The sequence below is a fragment of the Natrix helvetica genome, assembly GCF_964273705.1.
Source record: "Natrix helvetica genome assembly, chromosome: 2".
Lineage (NCBI taxonomy): Eukaryota > Metazoa > Chordata > Lepidosauria > Squamata > Natricidae > Natrix > Natrix helvetica.
This window is the reverse complement of record NC_138552.1, coordinates 9,394,407-9,410,498: the sequence shown is the minus strand read 5'-3', so window position 1 is coordinate 9,410,498 and position 16,092 is coordinate 9,394,407. Positions and strand designations below refer to the sequence as shown.

The 16,092-nt window shown below is 44.8% G+C and overlaps 1 protein-coding gene across 7 annotated transcripts in view; it reads right to left on the bottom strand.

The window, feature by feature from the left end:
• KATNAL2 (katanin catalytic subunit A1 like 2) overlaps positions 1 to 16,092 on the bottom strand; it is a 92,209-nt gene that overhangs the window by 31,745 nt on the left and 44,372 nt on the right. For 4 of the 7 annotated variants that reach the window (XM_081942551.1, XM_081942545.1, XM_081942546.1 and 1 more), the window contains exons 2-7: positions 15,647 to 15,717; positions 14,028 to 14,194; positions 12,651 to 12,687; positions 6,554 to 6,665; positions 4,921 to 5,016; positions 171 to 317 (exon numbers count right to left, since the gene is read on the bottom strand). In XM_081942551.1, coding sequence (XP_081798677.1) covers positions 171 to 317; positions 4,921 to 5,016; positions 6,554 to 6,665; positions 12,651 to 12,687; positions 14,028 to 14,194; positions 15,647 to 15,717 — 630 coding nt within the window. The remainder of the gene's footprint in view (positions 1 to 170; positions 318 to 4,920; positions 5,017 to 6,553; positions 6,666 to 12,650; positions 12,688 to 14,027; positions 14,195 to 15,646; positions 15,718 to 16,092) is intronic. The other 3 variants (XM_081942548.1, XM_081942549.1, XM_081942550.1) reach the window with 2 other exon arrangements.

The window sequence follows — 16,092 nt, the reverse complement described above, 5'->3', positions numbered from 1 at the left end:
CGTGTGTCAGCTGAATACCATGGATGCTGGTAGGCAGAGGCAGAATTTGTTTTCTTCTTATTTTCCTCCCCCAAAACTAAGCTATGTCTTATACTCCAGAGCGTCTTATACTTTGAAAAATACGGTAATAACTTTTGCCAGCTATTGGTTAGGGGGAAAACGACACTCACCGAAGGATCTGGATTGCAGTTAAAGCTGTGTAAGGAAATTTCACTGGACGTCCCTTTGATAGCATCCTGAATCAGCCCACGGAAGTCAATGATTTGGCCCTGCAGGAGAAGCAAACACCATTCGATCAACCTAGACTCTTGCAATACCTGAGACACCAAACAAAACAGATACAGACTTCGACCTGTATACTGTGTCAGGGTTCCAAATAATACACCCATAGCACACAGAACACCAAGGCAGGTAGATTCCTCACAGAACACATTGATTGGATATATCGTATTGGCACAAACGGGTGAAAACCGACTCTAAAGGTTCCCGTGGTTTTCACCTAATTAAAAGTGAGTTTGTCCCTTTCCCAAACTATCAGTCACATGGGTCAATCAAGGTGTTGTCCGGTTGCTTGGGAACTTCACTCTTCCTCTCTTCAGCCACCTGTGGGAATGACCTTGGTTCAAGGGGAAAACTATTTTGTTTTGGCTACTTTCCCCCTCCCTGCCCCTCAGCACCATTTTGGCAGCACTAAAGTCTCCAAAATGGCCTTGATCAGGCCAGCTTCAGAGTTGACATACTGCACGAGTCAAAAAGAGGGGTGTGAAAATATCTGCAGACCCCCCTCACATCCTGGACGTAAATTGTTTCAACTTCTACCCTCAAAACGACCCTATAGGGCGCTGCAATCAGAACCACCAGACATAAGGACAGTTTCCCCCCCCCCCATGCCATGACTCTGCTAAACAACTAATTCCCACAACACTGTCAAACTATTTAGTAAGACTGTATTACTATTACTATTAATCTTCTCATCTTTCCTATTACCTGACCTGGTTGGGCCACGAGGGAGGTCTTCCCCTCGTCGAAATGTGCCCACCAGGCTACCGAGCATTTCACCAGCCCCGGGCCCAGGGAAGGGGCGGTGGGGTGGCAGCAATTATTCGGGAGGACTTAGAGCCGAGGGAGTCTACTGTGCCACAGACGTCCGGATGTGAAGCCCTTGTTGTGAAATGGGGGCCTGGGAGACAGTTGGGCCTGCTGATAGTATACCTGGCTCCTCGCTATACATCAGCGGCCCTGCCTGAACTCCTCGAGCTGATCGCATCGGTGGCGGTTGAGACCCCCAAACTTTTAGTGATGGGGGATTTTAACCTGCCGTCGGTGGGAGAAGCATCAGAGGGGGTTCGGGAGTTCATGGCTTCCATGACAGCCATGGACCTGACTCAAATGATTCAGGGCCCTACACACGAGGGAGGACACACTCTGGACCTTGTTTTTGTCTCTGGCCAGTGGCTGAGTGATCTGGGAGGAGGGGACCTAACCATCACTCCCCTGTCATGGTCAGATCACTCACTCCTTCGTCTTGACTTCCCTGGTGCTACCTCCCGCTGCGGGGAGGCGGAACCGGAAAGTGCCAGATGGTTCCGCCCCAGGCGCCTGATGGAACCTGATAGGTTCCAGACGGAGCTTGGGCCACCTCCTGTAACCTTGACCCGCCCCCGGGTAGGGGACCTGGTGGTTGCATGGAATAATGCAACTACCGGGGCCTTGAACCGGGTGGCGCCTTTGCGGCCTCTCCGGTGGCAACGATCCACCCTAGCCCCTTGGTTTACCGAGGAGCTGAGGGTGATGAAATGCTGCAAGAGACGTCTAGAGAGTCGTTGGAGATCCTCTCGCTCCGAATTTGATCGAACACAGGTACGAGCCCATTTAAGGACGTACCTTGTGGCATTGAGAGCGGCCAAACGCCAATATTGTGCCACTCTCATTGCATCCACGGAGAACCGCCCTGCCGCCCTGTTTCGGGTGTCCCGCTCCCTCTTGTTTCAGAGGCCACGGGAGGCCCCTCTACAGGGCAGGGCAGAGGAATTTGGTAAATATCTGCAGGATAAAATCGCTCAAATCCGGAGAGACTGGGTTCCTGTCAGTGATCCAGTGGAGACGCCCATGGCGAGTCTTGAGGTTTCGATCTGGGAGGAGTTTGACTTGGTTGCCATCGAGGATTTGGACAGATTGCGTGGACGACTGCGACCCACCACATGTTTATTGGACCCGTGCCCCTCCTGGCTTGTACTGGCATCCTGGGAGGTTACACGAGACTGGCTCCTGGGCCTAGTGAATGCTTCGTTGGGCGAGGGGTCTCTCCCGGCCGCCTTGAAAGAGGCGGTGGTGAGACCCTTGCTCAAGAAGCCTTCCCTGGACCCTTTGGAGCTGGCCAATTATCGTCCTGTCTCCAACCTTCCCTTTTTGGCGAAGGTTGTAGAGAGTGTGGTGGCCCACCAGTTCCCACGACATCTGGAGGAAAATGATTATCTAGACCCGCGCCAGTCCGGCTTCCGCCCCGGTCACAGCACGGAGACGGCCTTGGTCGCGTTGGTGGATGATCTCTGGAGGGCCAGAGATAGAGGTTGTTCCTCTATCCTGGTCCTATTAGACCTCTCGGCGGCTTTTGATACCATCGACCATGGTATCCTGCTGCGCCGGCTGGAGGGGTTGGGGGTCCAGGGCACCGTCTTGCGGTGGTTCGGCTCCTACCTTTCTGACCGGACGCAGCGTGTGTTGACAGGAGAAGAGAGGTCGACCCTACGCCCCCTTACTTGTGGGGTACCACAGGGGTCGGTCCTCTCGCCACTCCTGTTCAACACATATATGAAGCCGCTGGGTGAGATCCGTGGTTTCGGGGTGGGATACCATCTGTACGCTGATGATACTCAGCTGTACTTTTCCACCCCGAACCACCCCAACGAGGCCATCGAAGTGATGTCCCGATGTGTGGAAGCCGTACGAATCTGGATGGATGACAACCGACTCAAGCTCAACCCTTCCAAGACGGAGTGGCTGTGGGTACCAGCCCCCCAGTTCAGCCAATTAATTCCATCATTGGCCATTGGGGGCATTCATCTTGCCCCCGTGGAGCGGGCGCGCAATTTGGGCGTCCTCCTGGATGCCCGGCTGTCCATGGATGACCATGTGACAGCCGTGGCAAGGGGGGCGTTCCACCAGGTTCGCCTGGTGCGCCAATTGCGCCCCCTACTGGACCGGGACGCCTTGCGCACAGTCACTCATGCGCTGGTGACGTCTCGCTTGGACTACTGTAACGCTCTCTACATGGGGCTTCCCTTGAAATGCACCCGGAGGCTACAGTTGGTCCAGAACGCAGCCGCGCGGGTAATTATGGGGAGTACTAGGTACTCCCATGTGACACCGTTCCTGCGCGAGCTGCACTGGCTTCCTGTGGTCTATCGGGTGCGTTTCAAGGTTTTGATAACTATCTTTAAAGCGCTCCATGGCTTAGGACCTAGTTACTTGCGGGATCGTATTCTGCCCCATACATCCCTGCGACCAATTCGCTCGCACAGAGAGGGGCTCCTCCAGGTGCCGTCCGCTAGACAATGTCGTGGGGCGGCGCCTAGGAGTAGAGCCTTCTCTGTAGCGGGCCCAGCCCTGTGGAATGACCTCCCTCCGGATATTAGGAATACCTCTGACCTCCGCTCCTTCCGTATTAAGCTTAAGACCCACCTATTCCAAGCAGCTGGCCTGGCTCAACTTTGATCTAACCATATCGCTCCTGACGGGTTTTTAACTGGGTATTTTAATTATATTTAATTTCTAGGGGGTTTTAAATACTGTATTTTAATTGTTTTTTATCAGCCGACCTCCTCCTTGTGTATGTTTCAGTGTATGTCTTTGTTATATGTTTGTTTTGTTCACATATTTATTTCGTATGTTTTATTGTACGCCGCCCCGAGTCCTTCGGGAGAGGGTGCGGCTAAGAAATAAATATATAATAATAATACCTCCTTTTCTACTTATGGCTATAGCTTTGTTGCTTGGATTTTTACGATTTATATTGTTTTATTTAGTTTCCTAGTATGATTTATGTTCATTGCTTAATTAGTATCCTATGACTATCACTAAGTGTTGTATTTTATGATTTATGAAGAATGTATTTTTATGATGACTATGATCAAGTTTTATCCCTTATAGCTTTTATACAATGAGAGCTCATGCACTAAAGACAAATTCCTTGTGTGTTCAGTCACACTTGGCCAATAAAGAATTCTGTTCTATTCTATTCTATTCTATTCTATTCTATTCTATTCTTCTACTCTACTCTACTCTACTCTACTCTACTCTACTCTACTCTACTCTGCAGTGAACCAAAATATATCAAGCTAAACCAGAGAAGAAACCACTATTGATACCAAAGGCCAGAGTTGATCATCCAAAGTTATTCAACCATAGCAACTTCAAGTATGTTTATGAATACTAGTAGTCCTCGACTTACAACAGTTCATTTACTGACCGTTTGAAGTTACAACAGCACTGAAAAAAGTGACTTATGACCATTTTTCTCACTTATGAATGTTGCAGCATCCCCATGATCATGTGATTTATATTTGGATGCTTGACAACCGATTCGCATCTATGACGGTTGAGTGTCCTGGGGTCATGTGATCCCTTTTGCAACCTTCTGACCAGCAAAGTCAATGGAAAAGCCAGATTCACTTAACAACGGTGTTACTAATTTAACAACTGCAGTGATTCACTTAATAAACGCGGCAAGAAAAATAGTAAAATGGAGCAAAACTCACTTAACAAATTTCTTGCTTAGCAATATAAAATTTTGGGCTCAATTGTGGCCGTAAGTCGAGGACTATTTATATATTAAATAACACTCAAGATATCTGCAAGTCTTTCCCCTTGGACACCTTAATGTTACATAAGACCTTTAATGTTTGTAGGATTTTGACTAACTCTTTTAGAATGAGGGCCTTCTCCATCTCCTTTATGGATTGCAGATACATTTAAACCAAATTCCGATGCGACCCGACTTAAAGGACCTTCATTCTCCTGTAAGGGGAAAAATATATATATATTCTGAAGTTAGTGAGGGACAGTTTGGTCTAGTGATTAAGGCACCAGGTTACAAAGTGGGGGACCGTGAGTTCAAGTCCCATCTTAGCCATGAAAGCTGGCCAGGTGACTTTGGGTCGATCACCAGAAGGCTCCGAGTTCTAGTTCTGCCTTAGTCATGAAAGTCAGCTAGGAGACTTTGGGCCAGTCAATCTCTCCCAGCTCAACTCCACCTCACAGGGTTGTTGTTGTGAGAAAACAAGGAGAAGAAGGTGTATTGGAAACATTCACCACCTTGAGTTATTTAAATAATAATAATAATAATAATAATAATAATAATAATAATAATACAGGCAGCAACCCGTATCAACCATTAACACCAGTCAATAGTATTTGTGATGCATTTTTGAATGTTCAGTTGACTGAGTTTCATGTTTAATGAATAAAGTATAATAATAATGACGGATAGTCATTTGGAATACAACACGCCATATATCACGGTTGTAGAGGGCCAAAGTGTACAGTTTATTGATATCGCTGTACCAGGAGATGCCAGTCGAAGAAAAAGAACTAGGAAAAAAATCACGAAATATCGCAACCTGGTCATCGAAACTAGCCGATTATGGATGAAGCATGTAGCAGTGATACCCATTGTCATCGGGGCACTTTGTACCATGTCCAAGAATTTTAAAAGATACATCAACAAATTGCAGCTTCCTGCAATAACACCAGCGGAACTGCAAAAATGTGAGCTACTCGGAGCATCTTATATTTTAAGAAGGTCCTTGGTTGATACCTGGGACGCTGGCAGCAAACCGTATCAACCATTAGCACCAGTCAATGGTATTTGTAATAGATTTTTTGAATGTTCAGTTGGCTGAGTTTCATGTTTAACGAATAAAGTATATAATAAATAATAATAATGTGGGATAGAAATAAATAACATACTAAATAATTTTTAAAACATCACTTCATAGGTAGTCCTGACTTGCAGCCAGTGGTGGGTTGCACTTATTGTCACTACCGTTTCGTTGATCACAAATGCGCGCGATCCGTTCGTTCGCCTGCCTGACTCGTGCTGCACGTGCATGCACAATCCACCCCACCCCCTGTGACAGCCAGCTGATTGTCGGGACTCGCGCAGGTGGCGCACACTGTGCTCATGCACAATTTGACTTTTGCCTTAAAAACAGGTATAGAGCGCAGGCGGGCCAAAAGAGCCACCGTACCGGTTTGCTCTCAGCTGCTCCAGGCCACCACCAGTTCTACCGAACCGGGCCGAACCGCCAGCAACCCACCTCTGCTTGCAACCATTCACTCAGTGACCATTCAAAGTTATAAAGGCCCTGAAAAAAGTGACTCACAACCAGTTCTTGCACTTAAGACTGTCACAGCATCCCCACGGTCACATGATCAAAATCTGGGCACCTGGCATGTATTTATAACGGTTGCGGCGTCCAACGACGGCCCTTTGTGACTTTCCCAGCTGGCTCCTGACAAGTGAAAGCAGCAGAGAAACGAAAAGGAGTTTTACCTGCTTCGAGTTTTCTTTGAGTTCTGCTACTCTTCTGGGTGACACTTTGGACTGGGGTCTCCCCTGATGTTGGCTAATCTTGGGAAGAGTCCGGCATGTGCCGCTGGGGGCCCTAGATGGGAAAAACCGGATTGTAGTTGAGCACGTTTCTTAAAGAGGAAAAGACTCAAGGCCCGGATCATGGATGGTGTGTGTGCGTCTGTGTGCATGCTGTCAATTAAAGTCCCAGTGGTTGCCACAATAAGGCAATAAAATCCCCTCCCTTTAAATGTCTGTGGAATTGGGGAGACTGAGTAGAGCTTGAGCATTTACTGGCTGGATTCTCTTCCTGACGCCTATAGGGAGCTCACAGCAGATATTTTCTCTTTGCACCCATAGAGAGAAATATCTGCCGCTACCCAAAATCAAGCTCACAGCCTCACTTGTGAGGTAAGAGCTCCACCTCTATGGCATCAAGCCACTCCCCTCCCTTTACCTATGCCACATATTAAAGGGGTGGGACACAGCTGCCACCATTTTACCTTTTTTTTAACCTCCATGCAGACGCTCCCAATAAAAGCTCCACAGATCCAGGCACCTCACTCTCCTGTTTAGATTGAAACTCTGCTGCAGGCAGGACTGGTTTTAAGAGATTCAGAGATATCACTTTGCCCAAAATAATGCAGAGTAAGACTGGATAGCTTGCCTCACAATGTCTCATCTTGGCTCAGCCACTTCATTTCTAAAGCTCACTTGAAACATTTCTTTTAACCAAGTGGCTCTTAATGGTTTTGAACCAGGTTACCTGAGAAAAGGGTCTTCTTCCAAGCCTTAAGATCTACTATGCTCTACACCAGGGGTGTCAACCTCAAGGCCCGTGGCCCACATCCGGCCATGGGGTCCTTAAATCTGACCCGTGGGAACGGCCTGGAAATATCAAAGGCCTAGCCCACAGTGCCTTGGCCGGCCCATTTTCGGCCGGCAGAGTGCTGCAGGAGTACTGGATTGGACTGGATTACAATTACCGTATTTTGGGGTGTATAAGACGCACCTTTTTCCCTCAAAAAAGAGGGTGAAAATCTGGGTGCGTCTTATACACTGAATACAGCATTTTTGACCTCCCGAAACCCTGCCCCCTTTGCAAAAATGGTCGTGCATAGCCTTTAGGAGGCTTCCAGAGTGCTCCTAGAGGGTGGGGAGGGCAAAAATGAGTGAAAAACGGGCCATTTTCTGCTCGTTTCCCCCCCCCCCAGCCCCCAGGAGCACTCTACAAGCCTCCTAAAGGCTATGCATGCCCTTTTTTTGACAAAAAACAGGCCCGTTTTCTCAAAAAAACCAGGTCATCTTTGAGAGGTCTGCAGAGTGCAAAAACTTTTTAAAAAATTTGCCTCTTCAAAATCTTGGTGCTTCTTAAACTCCGGTGCGTCTTATACTCCGAAAAATATGGGATGTGGCCTGAAGCAAGTGTCTGATCTGGATAGAAAACAAGCAACATCCTATGCTAATACTACAGTTTAATGCCAGATTTTACATACTGTAGGTCCATTTAATCTGCAATCAACAATCTGCCATTTCTATTTACTATCCTGGAAATTTACCTCTGCTGTTAGATCTTGTATTATCATACTATTTAAGCTATTGTATTTTTAGTATTAGTTGAATAATAAAAATACAGTAGCATTTTCTACCTGGAAAAGCAATTTACTATTAAACAATGGGGTATAAATTAAGAAATAAAAAGTTTAGTGGAGTATGAAGAATAAGTAATAAATGTTTGTCAAACGCCCACCATGGCTACCCACCCTAGCCACGCCCACCCCCACCCACCCCCACCCCTGCCCTCTGAGATCAAACACAACCCTGATTCAGCCCTCAATGAGATCAAGTGTGACACCCCTGCTCTACACTCAAGATGTTTTATGCTCTGCTGAGACACTCAGGGTGACAGACTGGCATGGAAAGGTAAAAAAACAGGAACTTCCTTTTGGCAAAGACTTTGCAAGATCCTTCCATCTTGTGTGTCAGTTAGAGCATTTTCTATTTACCCATAACCTTTTTAGTTGCTGGTGCAGTTTTACTCAGTTTTAAAGCCTGTATGTTTTATAATTCTGTTTTGTGTTGCTTCCCCGATATTAAGACAACATATCAACAGAGAGCATCTGATTTTTCTTTCGTCCATTACTTTCATTTCCTTCTACTGCACTTCTGTATTATTCTCAACCCCAGAGGTGTTCGTAACACTGCGTATGTGCAAAAAAACTCAATATGGTGGCTTTGGCCACATGATCAGTAGGTGAGGCTTTGATCATTCAGCTACAGTTGCTATCCTGATTTTTGGGACACTCTGCAGCCGCCCCTACTTCTATCTATTCATCCATCATCCATCATATCTTTCTGTCTGTCTGTCTGTCTGTCTTTACTCTACTCTACTCTACTCTACTCTACCCTACTCTACTCTATCTATCTACAGTATCTACTATTTATCTATTCTATCATCTATCTATCTATCTATCTATCTATCTATCTATCTATCTATCTATCTATCTATCTATCTATCATCTATCTATCTATCTATCATCTATCTATCTATCATCTATCTATCTATCTATTATCTATCTATCTATCTATCTATCTATCTATCTATCTATCATCTATCTATCTATCATCTCTCTATCTATCATCTATCTATCTATCTATCTATCTATCTATCTATCATCTATCTATCTATCTATCTATCTATCTATCTATCATCTATCTATCATCTATCTATCTATCTATCTATCTATCTATCATCTATCATCTATCTATCTATCATCTATCTATCTATCTATCTATCTATCTATCTATCTATCTATCTATCATCTATCTATCTATCTATCTATCATCTATCTTCTCTGGTAATATTGTACTGCTAACCAGAGCACACAAAACATTTCCTAGATCAATTCTTTTTTGGGGGGAGGGGGGAGTATATTTTTATTATTTTTACATTTGAAACAAAGTCGAAGTGACCATACAGTCACATTATATACAGCTAGTCTCAACCATTAACTATTAGCCAACTTAATACATTGTCTATCCTTCTGTCCAATCACAATATATAGTTTGTTCTAGTCTTGTCACCTTGTCCTATACCAATCATAAAATCTGTTCCAGACTTCAAAATATTCTGATTCCTCTTTATTTTTAAGTTCAAGAGTGAGCCTATCTGCTTCCCCACAGGCCAACACTTTTCTGATTATATCTAGCTTTGATGGCGTATTTTCTTTTTTCCAATATTGTGCATAAGTTATGCGCGCCACAGTTAGTACATGTATAATTAGATAAAGTGTATCTTTCTTAAATCCTTCCGGTATTATACCTAGGAGAAAAAATTCTGGTTTAAACAGAATTTGGTCTCCCACCATTTGTTCTAACCATGATTGAATCATTTTCCAATATTTTTTGCCTCATTTCATGTCCACCACATATGATAAAAAGTGCCTGGTGTTTTTTTACACTTCCAACAATTTGGGGCCAGATTTTAAAACATTTTGGAGAGCCGTGCTGGCGGGATATGCCATCTGTAGAACATCTTATAAAGGTTTTCTTTATATGTTGAAGCCATTGTTAGTTTCTGATTAAATATCCAAAGTTTTTCCCACTTAGCCAATTCCATATTATAACCGAAATTTTTCGCCCAGGTGATCATAGTTTCTTTGACATGTTCTACTTGTACGTAATACAATTCAATACAATAGTAGAGTTGGAAGGGACCTTGGAGGCCTTCTAGTCCAACCCCCTGCCTAGGCAGGAAACCCTACACCGTCTCAGACAAATAGCTATCCAACATCTTCTTAAAGACTTCCAGTGTTGGGGCATTCACAACTTCTGGAGGCAAGCTGTTCCACTGATTAATTGTTCTAACTGTCAGGAAATTTCTCCTCAGTTCTAAGTTGCTTCTCTCCTTGATTAGTTTCCACCCATTGCTTCTTGTTCTACCCTCAGGTGCCTTGGAGAATAGTTTGACTCCCTCTTCTTTGTGGCAACCCCTGAGATATTGGAACAATGCTATCATGTCACTCCTAGTTCTTCTTTCTCTTAAGCTAAACATACCCAGTTCCTGCAACCGTTCTTCATCTGTTTTAGCCTCCAGTCCCCTAATCATCTTTGTTGCTCTTCTCTGCACTCTTTCTAGAGTCTCCACATCTTTTCTACATCGTGGTGATGTAAAATTACATCTTGTGATGCCAATTCTAATCTAGTTTTAATCTCCCCCTGTCTATTCAATAACTCTTTATATGTAACAATATTTTCCATATTAATTAAACTTGGGTGTATATATGCTTCCATTGTAGATAGCCAAATGGGTGTTTCGGGATAGTGGCCGTGTTTAATTTTGTTCCATATTACTAACAGGGACTGTCTGATATAGTGTCTATTGAAATATTTATGTACACATCCTTTTTCATACTACAGGAAGGCATGCCATCCTGCTTGGAGGTCATGACCTTCCAATTTGAGTAATCTTTTATTTCTCAACATTATCCATTCTTTTAACCATTAGGGTGGCCACAGTATAATAAAGTTCCCAATCTGGTACGCCAAATCCTCCTTTTTCCTTAGTATCTTGAATGGCTTTGAGTTTTATTCTTGATTTTCTTCCCTGCCAAATAAATTTCAAAACCAATTGATTCAAATCCTTAAAAAAAAATCTAATTTAATTGGGATATTCTGAAATAGGAAAAGAAATTTTGGAAGGACATTCATTTTTATGACTGCGATCCTACCCATCAGGGACAATTGTAGGTTTTTCCACCTTTCTATGTTCCTAGACCAATTCTTGAATACAGCTCTTCTGTCTGGAACCCGCACTGCATAGCTAGTGAACATTAATACAATTGAGCAAGTCCAGAGATACCGTATTTTTCAGAGTATAAGACGCACCGGAGTATAAGATGCCCCAAGATTTTGAAGAGGCAAATTTTTAAAAAAGTAGGTAGGTAGATAGAAGGATAGACAGGGAGAGAAAGAGAGAGAAATAGAGTAAATAGGTAGGGAGAGAGAGAGAGAGAGAGAGAGAGAGAGAGAGAGAGAGAGAGAGTAGGTAGGTTGGTAGGGAGAGGGAGAGAGAGAGATAGAAATAGAAAGAGAGAGAGAAAGAGAGAGAAATACAGTAGATAGGTAGGGAGAGAGAGTGAGAGTAGGTAGGTTGGTAGGTAGAGGGAGAGAGAGAGAAATAGAGTGAAATAAAGTAGGGAGGGAGGGAGAGAGAGAGACAGAGTGTGTAAGTAGGTAGGTAGATAAAGGGATAGAGAGAGAGGGAGAAATACAGTAGGTAGGTAAGTGTTTCTACGGGCACAGCACTTGATCAATGTAATTCTCATCAATCAATTAAAGAGATTTTCAAAAGGAAAAAAAAGTTTTTGCACTCTGCAAACCTCCCCAAAACGGCCCGATTTTCACAAAAATGGGCCCTTTTTTTCCAAATAAAAGGCATGAATAGCCTTGGGGAGGCTTGCAGAGTGCTCCTTGGGGCGGGGGGATGAGCAAAACGAACCCGTTTTTTCTCAAAAAAAATGTATGCATAGTCTTATGGAGGCTTATAGAGTGCTGCTGGGGCCTGGGGCGGGGGGGGGGCAAAAAACGGGCCATTGTTTGCTCACTTCTGCCCTCCCCAGCCCCCAGGAGCTCTCTGAAAGCCTCCATAAGGGCACGCAAAGCCATTTTGGTGAAGGGGCGGGGCTTCGGGAGGCAAAAAATGCTGTATTCGGTGTATAAGACGCACCCAGATTTTCAGCCTCTTTTTTGAGGAAAAAAAGGTGCGTCTTATACTCTGAAAAATATGGTATTTCACGAGAAGAGTCCTGCACTCCTCTGCTCGCAACCGAATCCCTTATGCCACCAGACTTGAAATCTATCTATCTATCTATCTATCTATCATCTATCTATCCATCTATCCGTCTATCCATCTACCCACCCATCCATCCATCCGTCCATCCATCTACAAGACATAACATGTTGAATGCAACACCATTTGCATTTCAGAAATGGGTGGGGGGGAAGATTAAATGAATCAATAAAAGTGGATACTAAAGAATTAGTACCCAATGCCATCCAGTAGCTGCATTTCTCTTACCTTTTTGCTTTCCCTCCACTTCTTGATTTATTGTCTACTGTGGAAGAGAAGAAAGACAGCAGTTAAAATTTAAAAAGGAAAACATTACTCTGAACAGAAGCAAAGAAGTTCTCAAGTTTGTGTTAAGCTCCGGTTTGCTTTGTGAGAAGGGGGGGTGGGGTTCTGGCTCATTGAACTCAATGCCCACTGCTACACCATACCTACAGGAATTTGGAAGGAGAAAGGCCAACATTTATTCCAGATGAATATTCCAAGGAACTTGGACTGTATGCAGTAAAAATCCGGAAAGAACCTGTTGCACAGTTATCTTGCCCAAAGCAAACACAAATGCAAGGGAGCTGTTAGGAAAGGAGTTCAATTAAGTCAGTGTTTCCCAAACTTAGCACGTGTGGACTTCGAATCCCAGAATTCCACAGCCAACACGGCCATTGCTAAGGATCCTGGAAGTTGAAGTCCATACATCTTATAATGGGAAAATATTTGATTAGATGATCTTCAAGGTCCCTTGAAAATCTTGATGCCATGATTCTAGTCTTTCATGTGGCATGCAAACTGGCTGGGTGACTTTGGGCTAATCACCAGAAGACTGAGAGTTCTAGCCCTGCCTTAGGCATGAAAACCAGCTGGGTGACTTTGGATCAATCACCAGGAGCTTGGGAGTTCTAGTCCTGCCTTAGGCATGAAAGCCGGCTGGATGACTTTGGGCTGATCACCAGGAGCTTGGGAGTTCTAGTCCTGCCTTAGGCATGAAAGCCGGCTGGATGACTTTGAATCAATCACCAGGAGCTTGGGAGTTCTAGTCCTGCCTTAGGCATGAAAGCCGGCTGGATGACTTTGGGCTGATCACCAGGAGCTTGGGAGTTCTAGTCCTGCCTTAGGCATGAAAGCCGGCTGGATGACTTTGGGCTGATCACCAGGTGTCTGTGAGTTCTAGTCCCGCCTTAGGCATGAAAACCAGCTGGGTGTCTTTGGGCTGATCACCAGGAGCTTCTGAGTTCTAGTATGATATTGGGAATGAAAGCCTGCTGGGTGACTTTGGGACAGTCACTCTCTCTCAGTCCAACCCACCTCACAGGGTTGTTGTGGTGGCAAAAAAAAGGAGGAGGAAGGAGTATGTACATTCACCGCTTTGAGTGATAAAGTTGGGTTAAAAATCAAATAAATAAATAAATAAAATGAGCCACACCGATATACGTTCCTGCTCCACCATGTAGCGAGGCCAATATTCAAGAAGTATGAAATTCAGTGGCAAACCATTCTCACTTTTAAACAGGGTTCCTTTGCAGGTGGAGGTTGGGAGGGAAGAGGCATTAAGTATTAGTGGCAGCGACAACATTTAAAACACAAAAAAAGTTCTTTCTGAGCAACGCAACGTACTGGTGTCGACAACTTTCCTGGTAATCTTGGGGTACTTTTGGAACTTGACGTAGTAGTAGCTTTCATACTCCATCAAAATGGTCTCCAGATCAACGTTGTCGCACACTTCAAAACGGCGCAACCCACATTTTGTTTCCTGTTCCAGTGCGCTAGCCGCATCTACATACCTGGGAGTGACAGATTTAGAAAGTTTCAGTGTGTGATTGAGGATTGAGGATGGTCGTCATTTACGACACGAGTTTTATACAGGAAGAAAAAAGAGGACAAAGTATAAAAACAGGATCAGGATTGACCTGCACAAATCAACTATTTCTGCATTTTTTGCATATGTGTTAGATTTCAACTCCCTATCATGCTGAGTCAGATTGGCTGGGACTGACGGGAGCCCTCAGTCATCCGGTACTGCTATGTACCGAATTGTTGTACGCTATCTCTGCATAAGGCAAGAGGTCAGCCCAATTATCTTGTTGATAATTGACATGGCACCTAAGATACTGCTCTAGAATCGAGTTAGCCCTTCACAAGCCCCATTTGTCTACGGATGGTGGGTGGAGCTTAGACCCTGGGCGAAGCCTATTAACTTCAGGAACTCCTTCCAGAAGAGGGAGGTGAATTGGACACCCCCCCCCCCCAGTGATCATTAATCAACTGCATAAAAATGGCTGGTGCCCCTTGCAGTCCGAATGGGAGTACTCTAAACTGGAAGCACCCCAGAGGGCAGTTGAAAGCGGTCTTCCACTCATCCCCTGCTTTTATGCGGACTCTGTAGTAGGCCTCCCTTAATTCTAATTTTGTGAAAAACTTCCCCTTTGCCAAGTGAGCTAACATGTCCTTCATGAGGGGTAAAGGGTACACATTTTCCACACAAATGGCATTGAGGTTTTTGTAATTCACGCATAAGCGAAGAAAGCTGAACTTCATTATCAGACACCCTATGAAGTTCACTTACGGCAACAATTAGAGCACTGGTTCTCAAACTACGGCCCGCAGGTTGGATATGGCCCGCAAATGCAAAGTATCCAGCCCGCGGAGTGGTGGGATTCAGCCCTGCTCCTCACCCCGCCTCTCACCGTCAGCGTTATATTCCAGCGAGCATCCACTCCAGCTGCACTTCTGGTTAGTTATTTCACTGGTTGAGCTGCACTTCTGATCACACCGCTGCTGCCGAAGGTAAGGCCAAAGGGTGCTGAGGAGGACCAGCTGAGTGAGGGGTGATCTCGCCAGTGTAGCCAAGTGATCCAGGGCCAGTGGGTGAGTAGGGAAGGGGCTGCTGCTGGCTTGAAAAGCACCTCTGCTGCCAGCTTGTAAAGTAGTGCTTTAAAAGTCTTTAAAAACACTTTAAAAACAGCCTTTCACGATGTTCTTCACAGCCATATAATGCAGCACCAGTGGGTGAGTAGGGGAGGGGCAAGTACAGCAAGGACAAAGGGAAAATGGACTGCTAAATTGGCCGCGCCCACCTAGTCACATGACTACCTAGCCACACTCACCCAGACAGTCCGGTCCCCCAACAGTCTGAGGGACCGTGAATCGGCCCCCTGTTTAAAAAGTTTGAGGACCACTGAATTAGAGTTTTGTAATATGTTGTTGGCTACCTTGTAAAGCCAATGAATGCTTACCCTTCTTCCATTAAATAATGTAAAATCAAAATAAGGAGATTTTTGCGCCGGGCTTCTGTTCGTGTGTGTTCCTAGGAAACAAAAAAAAGAAAATAATAACATATATGGTTCTGTAAAGCATGCATTGATGACTCTAGATCAGGGGTGTCAAATTCAAGGCAGGATACGGCCCTCGGGGTGCTTAGATCTGGCCCGCGGGGCCTCCCTGGAAACATTGAAGGACCAGCCCGCGGTGTCTCTGCCAGCAAAAACAGAGCAATCAGACATAGGACATGAGAGAAAGGTGATGAAAAAGTGATGAAGATGACCAACAGAAAGGTGGATGGACTCAAGTTACAGTGGAACACTGCTAGAAAACAGTGAAGGACCAGGTTGCCATGGAGAAAAACTATTTATGGGATTGCTAAAATTGAGCAGTAAATCTGACGGTACATAATCCAATCAAT